Raw genomic sequence first — 13,506 nt, 5'->3', positions numbered from 1 at the left:
CTGCTGCTCCAGGATCATCCTGGAGGGCAAGAACAACCCTAGGCTCCTCTCCTCCACAATGTACCACCTCCTCAAATCCCAATCCTCCTCCCCTTCCTCCTTTACCTTCAATACCAAGTGTGAAGAGCCTATAGAATTCTTTGGGGATGAAATAGGACTTCACAGTGCCTGTTTTCCAGGTCGAAAGCGGGTGTAAAGAGGTTCAATCTATGAGGCCAACCTCCGGCGCTCGAATAGTATTGGAAACATGTCCTATGCCATTTTGGTTCTGGATTTGTATAGGCATCACTGGTGGCTGCCTAAAACAAGTGTTAGGCCCCTTGGATATGCAATAAAGGGCCTAATGCCTATTTTAGGACCCAAACTTGAAATTGGTATGCCCTGAATGCTGCAGACCATAACCAATTTGAATCCCATAATCTTCAGTCCACCTCTACCTCATCTACATGCTGCAGTCAATGACATCATCTACAGACACAGGGCCAACCTCCATATCAATGGTGATGACATGTAGTGTTACCACTCCACCATCTCTCTCGGCAAAAATTTGGCAGATGGAGTATAAAGTTGGAAAGTGTGAGGTTATGCACTTTGGCAGAAAAAAATCAAAGAGCAGGTTATTATTTAAATGGAGAAAAATTACAAAGTGCTGCAGTACAGCGGGACCTGGGGGTCCTAGTGCATGAAACACAAAAGGTTAATATGCAGGCACAGCAAGTGATCAGGAAGGCCAATGGAATCTTGGCCTTTATTGCAAAGGGGTTGGAGTATAAAAGCAGAGAAGTCTTGTTACAGTTATACAGGGTATTGGTGAGACCACACCTAGAATACTGCATACAGTTTTTGTTTCCATATTTCCAGGGTTAGGGAAGGTGGCTCAACCATGGCTAACAAGGGATATTAAGGATATTGTTAGATCCAAGGAAGAGGCATATAAATTGGCCAGAAAAATCAGCAAACCTAAGGACTGGGGGAATTTAAGAAGTCAGCAGAGGAGGTCAAAGGGTTTAATTAGGAGGGGGAAAATAGAGTGTGAGAGGAAGCTTGCCGGGAACATAAAAACTGACTGCAAAATCTTCTATAGATCTGTGAAGAGAAAAAGATTAGTGAAGACAAACGAAGGAAGACACAAATGATCTTCCGGATGTACTAGGGGACTGAGGATCTAGCGAGAAGGAGGAACTGAAGGAAATCCTTATTAGTCGGGAAATTGTGTTAGGAAAATTGATGTGATTGAAGGCCGATAAATCCCCAGGGCCTGATAGTCTGCATTCCAGAGTACTTAAGGAAGTGGCCCTAGAAATAGTGGATGCATTGGTGATCATTTTCCAACAGTCTATCGACGCTGGATCAGTTCCTATGGACAGGAAGGTAGCTAATGTAACACCACTTTTTAAAAAAAGGAGGGAGAGAAAACGGGTAATTATAGATCGGTTAGCCTGACCTCAGTAGTGGGGAAAATGTTGGAATCAGTTATTAAAGATGAAATAGCAGCACATTTGGAAAGCAGTGACGGAATCGGTCTAAGTCAGCATGGATTTATGAAAGGGAAATTCTGCTTGATAATTCTTCTAGAATTTTTTGAGGATGTAATTAGTAGCGTGGACAAGGGAGAACTGGTGGATGTGGTGTATTTGGACTTTCAAAAGGCTTTTGACAAGGTCCCACATAAGAGATTGGTGTGCAAAATTAAAGCACATGGTATTGGGGGTAATGTACTGACGTGGATAGAGAACTGGTTGGCAGACAGGGAGCAGAGAGTCGGGATAAACGGGTCCTTTTCAGAATGGCAGGCAGTGACTAGTGGGGTGCCGCAGGGCTCAGTGCTGGGACCCCAGCTATTTAGAATATACATTAATAATTTGGATGAGGAAATTGAGTGTAATATCTCCAAGTTTGCAGATGACACTCAGCTGGGAGGCAGTGTGAGCTGTGAGGAGGATGCTAAAAGGCTGCAGGATGACTTGGACAGGTTAGGTGAGTGGGCAAATGCATGGCAGATGCAGTATAATGTGGATAAATGTGAGGCTATCCACTTTGGGGGCAAAAACACGAAGGCAGAATATTATCTGAATGGCGGCAGATTAGGAAAAGGGGAGGTGCAACGAGACCTGGGTGTCATGGTTCATCAGTCATTGAAAGTTGGCATGCAGGTACAGCAGGCGGTGAAGTTTGAGTATAGGAGCAGGGAGGTCTTACTGCAATTGTACAGGGCCTTGGTGAGGCCTCACCTGGAATATTGTGTTCAGTTTTGGTCTCCTAATCTGAGGAAGGACGTTCTTGCTATTGAGGGAGTGTAGCAAAGATTCACCAGACTGATTCCAGGGATGGCTGGACTGACATATGAGGAGAGACGATCAACTGGGCCTTTATACACTGGAGTTTAGAAGGATGAGAGGGGATCTCATAGAAACGTATAAGATTCTGACAGGACGGGACAGGTTAGATGCGGGAAGAATGTTCCCGATGTTGGGGAAGTCCAGAACCAGGGGACACAGTCTTAGGATAAGGGGTAGGCTGTTTAGACTGAGATGAGGAGAAACTTCTTCACTCAGAGTTGTCAACCTGTGGAATTCCCTGCAGCAGAGAGTCATTGATGCCAGTTCATTGGATATATTCAAGAGGGAGTTAGATGTGGCCGTTATGGCTAAAGGGATCAAGGGGTTTGGAGAGAAAGCGGGAAAGGGGTACTGAGGTGAATGATCAGCCATGATATTGAATGGTGGTGCAGGCTCGAAGGACCGAATGGCCTACTCCTGCACCTATTTTCTATGTTTCTATGTTTCTATATACCATTACTACCTCCATGCTATCTGACCAACTGCCTGACATAATATCATAAATGAGTCACAGCTTCTTTCGATTGATTAGCGGGAAGATTGTTCTCATCTATTTTGATTACCACAATAAATTCTGCTTCTTTTTTACTGATTCCTTCCTCCTTCCAAGCCAACTGTTCAACTGAACCAGGGTGGGCAAAGTCTTGATGTTCTTTGGACCTGGAGCTGAGCTTTGGAGTCCACATCCTATCCAGCACCAAGACCGCTTACATTCCCATCCACAGCATTGTCTGCGTTTATCTCAATCTTCCACCACTGAGACTCTTATTCATGTTTTCATCACTTCTAGACTTGTCCATCATCCCATTCTTGGTTCTTTGTGCAGCATAGATATTACATTTAAAATCCTTTAACTCCTCTGCAAAGTCCTCGATGGCCTTGTCCCACACTAGAGCCCCAAGTTTCGTGCCGTGGCGAAAACGGCGCACCTCTGAGCTGGGCGCCTGTTTTTCGCGCCGAAAACTACGCCTAAAAAAAAATCCGATATTCTCGAGCTCCTTGGAGCTCGATGTCTGCTTGGCGCGGCGCGCTCTTTGCAGCAGGGGGCAGAGCCTAACACTCGCACCGATTTTCTAAGCAGCAGGGGGCGGGTACAATTTAAATTAGCCTTCGTGGTGCCGGCAACCCTGCGCGTGCGCGTTGGAGTGTGCGCGCACGTGCAGTCTCACACAAACATTAGCACTCGGCCATTTTTAAAAATACTGCAGAAAAAGTGAAGATTTGTTTCTTGGACCCCTGGAAAGGCTTGTAATTTAATTTTTTTTGATATTTCTGTGTGTGAGGGAGTGCTTTTAGCAGCACTGCTGAATAAATCACCTGCTGAAATCAGTGAGTTCAGCTTTTCACTGCTAAACTTGCAGAACCGGTGCTGCATTGGTGCATGCAAATTAAGGACTGTGTGTTTGGAGAAAGAAGAGTGCCAATTCAACTTTGCAATGGATCAACGTCCACCAAGAACAAAGAATTTCTTGCATGAGGAAGTGGAGATATTAGTCAACGTAATTGAGCAGAGATGGCAGGAGCTAGATACCAGCAACAGAGGTCGCATAAAAGTGCCACCAAAAGAAATGAAGAAACGCTGGAACCAAGTTGCAGAAGATTATTGCACAGTGGTGCATACCATGAGATCTGGAAGTCAGTGTAAAAAGAAATGGCACGACCTTGGTCAAGTAGTTAGTGTAAATAATATTTCCCATTTTTAATTTAATCGTAATTGTAGCCTGGCTATCTGCATGTCCCACCTTGCAGACTGACACACTCTGTAAAAAGTAATATTTTACTCTTTGCAGAAGAAATTGGCCCACAACAAAAGGGAGGCAACTCGGACAGGAGGAGGCGTGCCCAATCTGCATCCACTGACACCCTTGGAGCAAAGGGTAGCTGCTATGATGAATCGTACATGGAGAAAAGCAATCGGTACAGCACAAGCTGGGCCCGCACGCGAGGAAGAGGGTAAGTCCTGAAAATGCATCATGGCCCTTTAAATCAACCTGCTGCCTAGCCTGCTATGTGTGAATGTACTCATGCCACCCACCCGGCCCCATCCCTTGCTGTTAAGCATTTGACTGTTCTGATGTATTTTGCAGAACATGATGATGATGATGATGATAATGATGATGATGATGACGATGCTGCTGCTGCCAACCCTGAGGATTCTGAGGGTACAGAACAAGAACCAGTACAACCAGCTGCAGACGAACCAGACTGGATGATGGCAGCGATGACTGAAATGTCTGCAGGGGAGAGCTTCCAATTTAATGTTTATGAGCCCCCATCAAAGGGCATCAGAGTTTCAACCCCTAGCATAGGTCTTGGTTCCACCTTCCATGGTTTCACTTCCGATGTCAAGGGTCCCAGTGGTGCTGCTGGTATAATGCAGCATTCTACAGTCAGTGCACTACCGTCCCAGCCTGCGCCTCCCTCTCACATAGGTTCTTGTTCCACCTACTATGGTTTTGATTCCGACGCTTCGGGTCCCAGTGTTGCTGCTGATATCATGGAGCAGTTTACACCCATTCGTCCAACATCCCAGTCCACGGCTCGCATTCGAGTGCTGTCGTCTGGAACACCGAGCGTCCTACCGTTCCAGCCCGAGCCTCTCCCTCTAGTTCTGCCGTCTGCAACACAGAGCATCCCACCATTCCAGCCCGAGCCTCTCCCTGCAGTTCAGCCATCTGGAACACAGAGCGTCCCACAGTCCCAGCCCGCGCCTCCCTGTGTAGTGGTGCCGCTTGCAACACCGAGCATCCCACCGTCCGTGCCCGCGCCTCCCAGTGTAGTGGTGCCACAAGGCAGACCCAGGCAAAGGAGAAGGAGATTGGAGACACGCTCTCCTGAGATGCAGCGTGCAACAGATGCGACTCAGGTTGTGGCATTGGGTATGGAGACCAATGAGCTTACCCGATCACTCATCGGTGGCGTCAATGCAGTAGGTGAAGAGTTGACGGTCCTGATGGGAGAAATAGCAGTAATGACACGGGAACTTAGGGAGGGAATGTCCGAGGGAGAGCAATCGACGGCACAGGCCGTCAGGGAGGGCATGCAAGTGTCAGCACAGGCCGTCAGGGAGGGCCTGGTTGAGGTCGCTGCTGCAATAAGGGCACACAGACCAGCCAATCAAATGACACCCCCATGAGGAAGTGAACATTCACTGAGATATGGATGAGACATGGTTGCAGCCTTTCTTTGCTGCTTTTGTTCTTGTTCTTGATGTAGCTGTAGTAGCATTTTTCAAATTGAAATTGTTTTGTAAGTTTTGTAACTTTACAACTTATAAGGGATCTTATGGTTTTTAAGTGATCTTATAGTGTAAATGATCTCACATTTTTTTGCATCTTATTTAATTTTTCACAGAAAAAGTGATCCTGAAGTTTAAGTGTTCTTCAGAGTGTAAGATTTTTCACAATGAAACTGTTTTGTAAGTTTTGTAACTTTACAACATACAAGTGATCTCAGGGTTTTCAAGTGATCTTATAGTGTAAATGCTCTCACATTCTGTAAATTATTTAATTTTGCATCTAAAAAGTGATCTTGAAGTGTAAGTGATCTTAGAGTGTAAAGTTTTTCACATAGAAAGTGTTTTGTAACTTTTGTAACTTTACAAGTTTATAAGTGATCTTAAAGTTTTTAAGTGATCTTCAAGAGTCATATTAAAAAGTATAGTTTGATACAACAAATATTTTATTAGAGTGACGTTAACTTTTCAATAAAATATTTTTTCATTAAAACTGTTTCATGTTCCATTAACACAACACAACGTAGGACCAACTGCAAAGAATAAACATGTCCATATGCAAAAGTGTTCGCAGAGCCCTCAGGCATCAGTAGTTGAAGCGTTCACGGATGAGCTGCTGGCGCAAGTCTCGAGCAATCGTTAAAGGGGCACGATGGACGGCCCTCCTCCGACCTCGTGCTCCGGCATCAGGCACTTGCATGCTTTCCTGATTGTTGTTATCATCCACATCCTGGTCTTCTGTAATACTATCATCATGCACTGGACCCTCATGTCGGTCTTCTGGTTTCACTACCAGCTCCTGCTGCCTCATGATGGCTAAGTTATGAAGCATGCAGCACACAACAGTGAAATGACCGACAATCTGAGGAGAGTATTGCAACTGTCCTCCGGAATGGTCCAGGCATCGGAATCGCTGTTTCAATATGCCAATGGTCCTCTCAATGATGCTGCGCGTCGCAATGTGCGCCATGTATTGATGGTCAGCTTCTGTCCGTGTCACGCGTATGGGCGTCATGAGCCAGGTGGTCAGGCCGTACCCTTTGTCTCCCAGTAGCCAGCTCTGCCCTTATGGCTGCTGCTCAAACATGTCAGATATAACGCTGTCGCGTAGGATGAATGCATCGTGAGTGCTGCCAGGGTATCTCGCATCGACTGACATGATGCGCTGCTTGTCGTCACACACGAGCTGCACATTGATAGAGTGGAAACCTTTCCTATTTCGATACTGCTCAGATTTCTCCACGGATGCTCGCAAGGCTATGTGGGTACAATCAATGCAGCCCTGTACCTTTGGGAAGCCGGCAATCCTGAAGAAGCCCACAGCCTTCTCATGGATCGCTTGTGCGGTCATTGGGAAATTGATGAAGTCATTCCTTCGCGCATAAAGTGCAGCCGTGACCTGGTAAACGCAGACATGTATTGCACGTTGAGAGATGGCACACACATCTCCAGTTGTAGCCTGAAACGATCCCGAGGCATAGAAAGAAAGTGCAGCTGTTACCGTCACTTCAACAGACAAGGCAGTTGTCCTTCTGCTTCTGGGCTGCAAATCTGCTCTCACCATATCACAGATCTCAGTGACAACTTCTCTGCGAAAACGCAGCCTTTTCACACAATCAGCCTCGCTCATGTCCAGGTACGAGTGCCTGGTTCGATATTGTCGATGTGGGTAAGGTCTCCTGCCCATCAACCTATGGGCTACGACGTTCCTGGTGCGGTGAGCTCTAATCAATTCTCTCCTATGCAGCGAATTGATGGCAAACCATTGCATAATATGTGGTGTTGACAATGCAGCACCCATTCTGCAAATTTAAATATAAAACTGTCGATGTGGCTGCCTCTCCCTGTCCAAATGGCCTCAGTACCCCTCACAGCTCGAAGGCTGCTGCTGTGTCTTTGGCTGCTGGCCAGCCACTGACGCCGCCCCTAAAGCGTGGCCGAATGGCCTCAAGAACCTTAATGAGCTGCGTGTGTCCTGCGTTGTTTCTTCGGCTGCCGGCCAGCCACTGACGCCGCTGCTATCTCATGGCCGAATGGCCTCACGTCGGTCCGCTGATTCTTCGGCTGCCGGCCAGCCACTGACGCCGCTGATATCTCATGGCCAAATGGCCTCGGGCCCGTCCGGTGCTGCTTCTTCACGGCCAGCCACGAAGAGAATGAAGGCCTGCCTCAAGCACTGCAGCTCAGCTCGAAGCTTGCTGCCGCTGCTGTCGAGACACTGACGCCACACCGCTGCCTGTCTCCAACATGAAAGGCCTGCCTGAAGCACTTTCACACGTAGGAACATGGTTTATTTAATCTTTTCTTTGCTTTTAAATTTTTATTCAGGTTGGATTTATTTGTATAATATTTGTATAAGTATAACTAAGGATTGATTGTAGAATTTAATGACTTCCCTTCCCCCCCCTCCCCCGGCACCTCGTTCCCTACGCCTAATTTGTAACCTACGCCTGATTTTCTAAAGTGTAGACAAGGTTTTTTCGAGCGTACAAAAATCTTCACTTACTCCATTCTAAGTTAGTTTGGAGTAAGTTTTCACTCACGAAACTTTGAAATCAGGCGTAAGTGGCCGGACACGCCCCCTTTTGAAAAAAAAATTCTGTTCCAAAGTGAAACTGTTCTTCCTGACTAGAACTGGAGCAAACTAAATGTGGAGAATTCCGATTCTAAGATGCTCCGTTCTACACCAGTTGCTCCTAAAAATCAGGAGCAAATCATGTGGAAACTTGGGGCCTAGCTGTGCAACCTCATTCAGTCTTGCATGCATTCCATCACCTTTTGGTATTATGCTATGGCCTTTGAACATCACCCTCCCTTCACCAATCACTGGTAGCAGAACTTGCAGCTACATGGGCCCTACATTTTGGAACTCCCTCACTAAACCCTTTCACCTCCATTTCTCTCTTTCCATCGAATTACGCAGAATTACATACAATATACAGCCCAGATACGGGCCATTCAGCCCAAGCATTCCATGTTTCTATTTATGCTCCACTCGAGACTCTTCCCATCCTTCTTCATCTAGCTGTATTAATATATCCCTCTATTCCCTTCTTCATATGCTTATCTACTCTCCCCTTAAATGCATCTATACTATTCACCACAATCAATCCCTGTGGTAGCGAGTTCTATAGTCTCACCATTTTCTGTGTGAATAAGTGTCTTCTAAATTCCCTATTTGTTTCTTAGTGACTATCTTATATTGGCGGCCTCCAGTTTTGCTCCTCCCCACAAGTGGAAACATTCTGTGTCTACTCTCTCAAAACTCTTCATAATTTTAAAGACATCTAGTAGGCCACCCCTCAATCTTCTCTTTTCAAGGGAAAATAGTCCCAACCTATTCATCCTTTCCTTATCGGTATAAACTTGCATTTCAGGTATCAACCTTGTAAATCTGTCTTGCACCCTATCCAGTGCCTCTATATCCATTTTATAATCTGGCGACCAGAACTGTACCAAGTGTGGCCTAACAAGTTTAGCATAACTTCTCTACTTTTCAATTCTATCCCTCTAGAAATTAACCCAAGTGCTTGGTTTGTATTTTTTTTATGGCCTTGCATTGCTACATTGATGATTTGTGTATTTGTACTCCCAGATCCCTCTGCCCATCCTCTACCCCATTTACATTATTATTTTCCAAGTAGTATGTGACCTCTTTATTTTTCTTATCAAAATGCCTTACACTTATTTGTGTTGAAATTCATTTGACAATTATGTACCCATTCTACACGTTTATTATTGTCTTCTTGTAATTTGTTGCAGTTGTCCTCAGTGCTGACTCCGCCGCGCCCCCCCCCCCCCCGCAATTTGGTGTCATCCACAACTTTAGAAATTGTGCGGGAGGGAAATTCCCCAGCGTCCCATTTGGGGGTGGTAACTGAATAGGGGCGGGACTTCTTACACCCGGCGTGGAAGTCCCGCCCCAGTCACGAAATTGCAGTAACCGCCCCTCACAGGAAGTGGACACAAATGAGGCGTGTTTAACTGCGCTACGAGGTTTCTCTGCATAGCACTGACACGTTTCAACACTCATCCCTTTCTGTTAAAGGGGAGGGCCGCTGCGCAATCTGCCAAACCTCTGATGGCCTCCACTGGGCCACCAGGGCGACATGGTGTCGAGGCCGCAGCCTGGCACCCAAACGAAGTGCCGGGCAGCACAATGGCGGTCCAGACTATGCCACAGAGACTCAAGACGGGCCGATCGGTGAGTCATCCAAAACTACAAAATGGCAGCACACGGCGCTCTTCACCTCCCCATTAACTTCCACCCCGCGAGCAGATGTTGGCCCAGATCGCGACCCGCAAGACTGGCGCTGACACCACTCATGGCAGCCTTGCGGGGCGCCAGCCAACTTCCACCACAGGGCAGAAAGAAGTCGCTGCAAGACGTTAAGTGGTGGCCGTGCACAGCAATGACATCATTGCCAGTTGCGCGGCGGCCCGGAGGCACAACTAGTCGGGCACAGTGCTACTGTATCAGTGCCTCCGGTAACTCCCATGCAATTTAACAGGTGCCGGTAGCACCCCCTCCCCCCTCCCCGAGCTAAAACTGTTTCATGCCCCATTAGCGCCCCCTCCCCCACACCGTCAGAGGCGCTAACGGGAGGCGCAGAACAGGGCAATTCCGGCTCATGTGTTTTTGATTCCAAAGTCTAAATTGTGAATATAAATCGTGAACATCAGTGGTCCCAACACTGATCCTTGTGGGATGCCACTTTCTGCCACTCGGAATAGCTAGCTATCTTTACCCCTACTCTCTACTTTCTGTCAACCAGCTAGCTATCCATTCTGCTGCTTGTCCCCTGACTCTGCTTGTTCTGACATTCTATTATGTGGCACCTTATCAAAGGTTTTAAAAAAAAATCTAGATAAATTACATCTACGATATTATCCTTGTCTAATCTCTGTTACCTCTTCAAATAATTCAATGAGGTTGGTCAAGCAAGACCTTCCTTTTTAAAATCCATGCTAACTATTCATTATTACATTTTTAAAACTACTTTTATAAATCTACTTAAAACCCATCGTTTTGATCTAGCTTTCACTCATCTCTCCCAACCTCTCCCTTCATGGCATGGCATCTGCTTGCCCATCTACTTCTGTTGTGAAATATCTGGGGATTTTTTTTTACATTAAAGGAAGCATATAAATGCAAGTTGTTATTATTTAATATTATGCAACATAACAAATCCTATTCTAGGAAATTGATTTGAACATATTTTGCACACAACTGATCATTTCATAGTGCATTTTTTTACAGTATATACTTGGTAAAAGGTAAGCATTATAGGCAGCTGGAGTTATTTTAGGTCTAATTTTAAAAGTATAGAAAGTCAGAATTTCTATTATATAGTATATATTATACTATATACAATTAAATACAGTCACTATTGTAATGTAGGAAACACAGTAGCTAATTTACGCACAAGGTACCACAAACAGCAATGCAATAATGACCAGATAACCTTTATTTCATGACTTTTTTTGTGTGTCTGCTGTGGCTCAGTTGGTAGCGCCTTTGCCTCTTTGTCCAGAAGGATGTGGGAAACATCCAGGCTGGCACTCCAGTTCACTACTGAGAGAATGTTGCACTGTTGGAGGTGCCATTTTTCAGATATGATACTAAACTTAAGCCCCGTCTACTCGCTCAGGTGAACATAAAAGATCCTGTGGCACTATTTTGAAAAAGAGCAGAGGAGTTCTCCCTGGTGTCCTGGCCAATACTTATCCCTCAACTTATCACTCAAACAGATTATCTGGTCATTATCACAATGCTGTTTGTGGGAGCTTACTGTATGCAAATTGGCTGCTGCATTTCCTACATTACAATAGTAACTACATTTCAAAAAATACTTAATTGGCTGTAAAGTGCTTTGGGATGTCCGGTAGTCATGAAAGGCACTATATAAGTGCAAGTCTTTCTTTTTTTAATTTATGATGTTGGTTGAGGGATAAATATTGGCCAGGACACTGGGGAAAAACTACCATGCTCTTCTTCAAATAGTGCCATGAGATCTTTTACATCCACCTGAGAGGGAAGAACATCTAATATCTAACATCTCATCCAAAAGACAGCACCTCCGACAGTGTAACACTCCCTCAGTGCTAGCCTAGATTTTGTGCTCAAGTCTCTGGAGAGAGACTTGAAACTAAACTCTTCTAGACTCAGAGGTGACAGCATTTCCACTGAGCCACGGCTGACACATGTGAGCCTAAGCTCAAAGAAGCTTCGAGTGCTTTGAGGTTATTTCAAATTTTAAGTCACTGTGGACCCAAAACACCCATAAAGATTTCTCATAGTTTACCCGCAACATATGCTCACATATCACCTGTAGATTAGTTCCCATTTACTGCCCCACTAATAAACAAAGATATCTTTGTTAGAAAAAGTGATGTCAAAGTAATTACCAAGTGACAGAATTTCTAAATAATGGGGTGTTGCTCTCTATCCTACCTGACTAACTCTGATTCTTCTTTGTCATCCTTACTGGGTGTCAGTTTAAATCCACCTTTTTTTGCACGTGGGCATCCAGAGAGGCTGGAAGATAAAATTGATTGTACACTCACAAATGGAACATCTGTTGTTTATCAACACTGCCCTTATGTCTTTCAGTATGTTACCATACTCACCTTCTGTGTGAAGCATAGTTTCCAGTCACATGACCAGAGCCATCACAACCAGGTGTTGGACACCTAACATAATAAGAGAAAAATATGAAAGGTCATCGATCTGAAACATTAACTGTGTTTCTCTTTCCACAGATGCTGCCTGACCTGCTGAGCATTTTCTGTTTATATTTCAGATTTCCAGCATCCGCAGTATTTTGCTTTTGTAAGAAAAAAGTATTTTGAACAAAATTGTACTGTGTACTAAAGCTGACATGATTTTGCCTGCACTTATAGGACTATCATTCAACAATAAACCCCTTTCTAGCAGATTACTAAGAACATAGCAAATCAGAAGTGCTCATCAATGCACATTACTCACAAGTCAAGTGGACTTTACATCCTCCATTTGACAAAAAGGAGCTAAATTAGAAGTTCAAGAAATTAGCACGAAGTGCTGCATATCTTGATTTCAGCCTGCCTTGAAGAAACCTGGGTCTTTGTTATATTTTAATACCACCTCGATGCCGAACTCGTCAGAGAATTTGCTCCTCTTTGTCCACTTGGAAACATTTCAGGATTGTCCTGGAGTGTCATGGAATGGAAGATTAGTCTCTTGGACAGGATTGCAAGCAACCCGGCTGAAAAATGTGTGTTTTAAAAACATTTCTGAGAACATTTATGTTTGTTAGTTATAACAATATTGGAGATGAGAAAAAGGGCTGTTTGACTGTGCGCGGCAGTTGGAGGCAGGAGGTCATGTGATGAAACCTCCAGGAATACGTCCAACCAGAGTTAGCAACCCCATCAAACACAGAGAAAATATTTGTGTCTTAAAATCCTATGTTCTCAGCTATTCAACATAGAATTTGCTAATTTGGTGCATTAGAGAGGAAGCTACTAATATATATGCACATTATTTGAAATATGCTTCCTTTGGTGTTAATTGTTAAAAAGAATTATATCAATTTATATCTTGATGTAATGTAGGGCTTTCACCAATCTCAATGTGAATGGATCAAGAAGGAATCAAACCTACATTAAACCCACACTCATCATCATAGGCAGTCCCTTGGAATCGAGAATCCCTCTTAAAACAAAACATAGTTTATGAGGTGGCCCACAGCAGCGAGCATTTGGGTACTATCAATCAGTGCCATTGAGTGGGATCAAGTGCAGGCAGCGGAAAAAGCGTGTGACAAACCAGCCCCACCCACCCCTTCCCTCAATGACTATCTATCCTACCTGTGACAGAGTCTGTGATTCTCGTATTGGACTGTTCAGTCATCTAAGAACTCATTATAAGAGTGGAAGCAAGTCTTCCTC

The 13,506-nt window shown here is 44.8% G+C and overlaps 1 protein-coding gene across 1 annotated transcript in view; it reads right to left on the bottom strand.

Annotated features, from left to right (window-relative positions):
- The window catches only part of st18 (ST18 C2H2C-type zinc finger transcription factor), a 262,573-nt gene that overhangs the window by 31,237 nt on the left and 217,830 nt on the right, over positions 1-13,506 (bottom strand). The window contains 2 exon segments of the mRNA XM_070875837.1: positions 12,029-12,112; positions 12,205-12,267. Coding sequence (XP_070731938.1) covers positions 12,029-12,112; positions 12,205-12,267 — 147 coding nt within the window.

This window comes from Pristiophorus japonicus, chromosome 1 (assembly GCF_044704955.1).
Source record: "Pristiophorus japonicus isolate sPriJap1 chromosome 1, sPriJap1.hap1, whole genome shotgun sequence".
Taxonomy (NCBI): Eukaryota; Metazoa; Chordata; class Chondrichthyes; family Pristiophoridae; genus Pristiophorus; species Pristiophorus japonicus.
The sequence above is the reverse complement of the archived record's forward strand: the minus strand, read 5'-3'. Positions and strand labels throughout refer to the sequence as shown.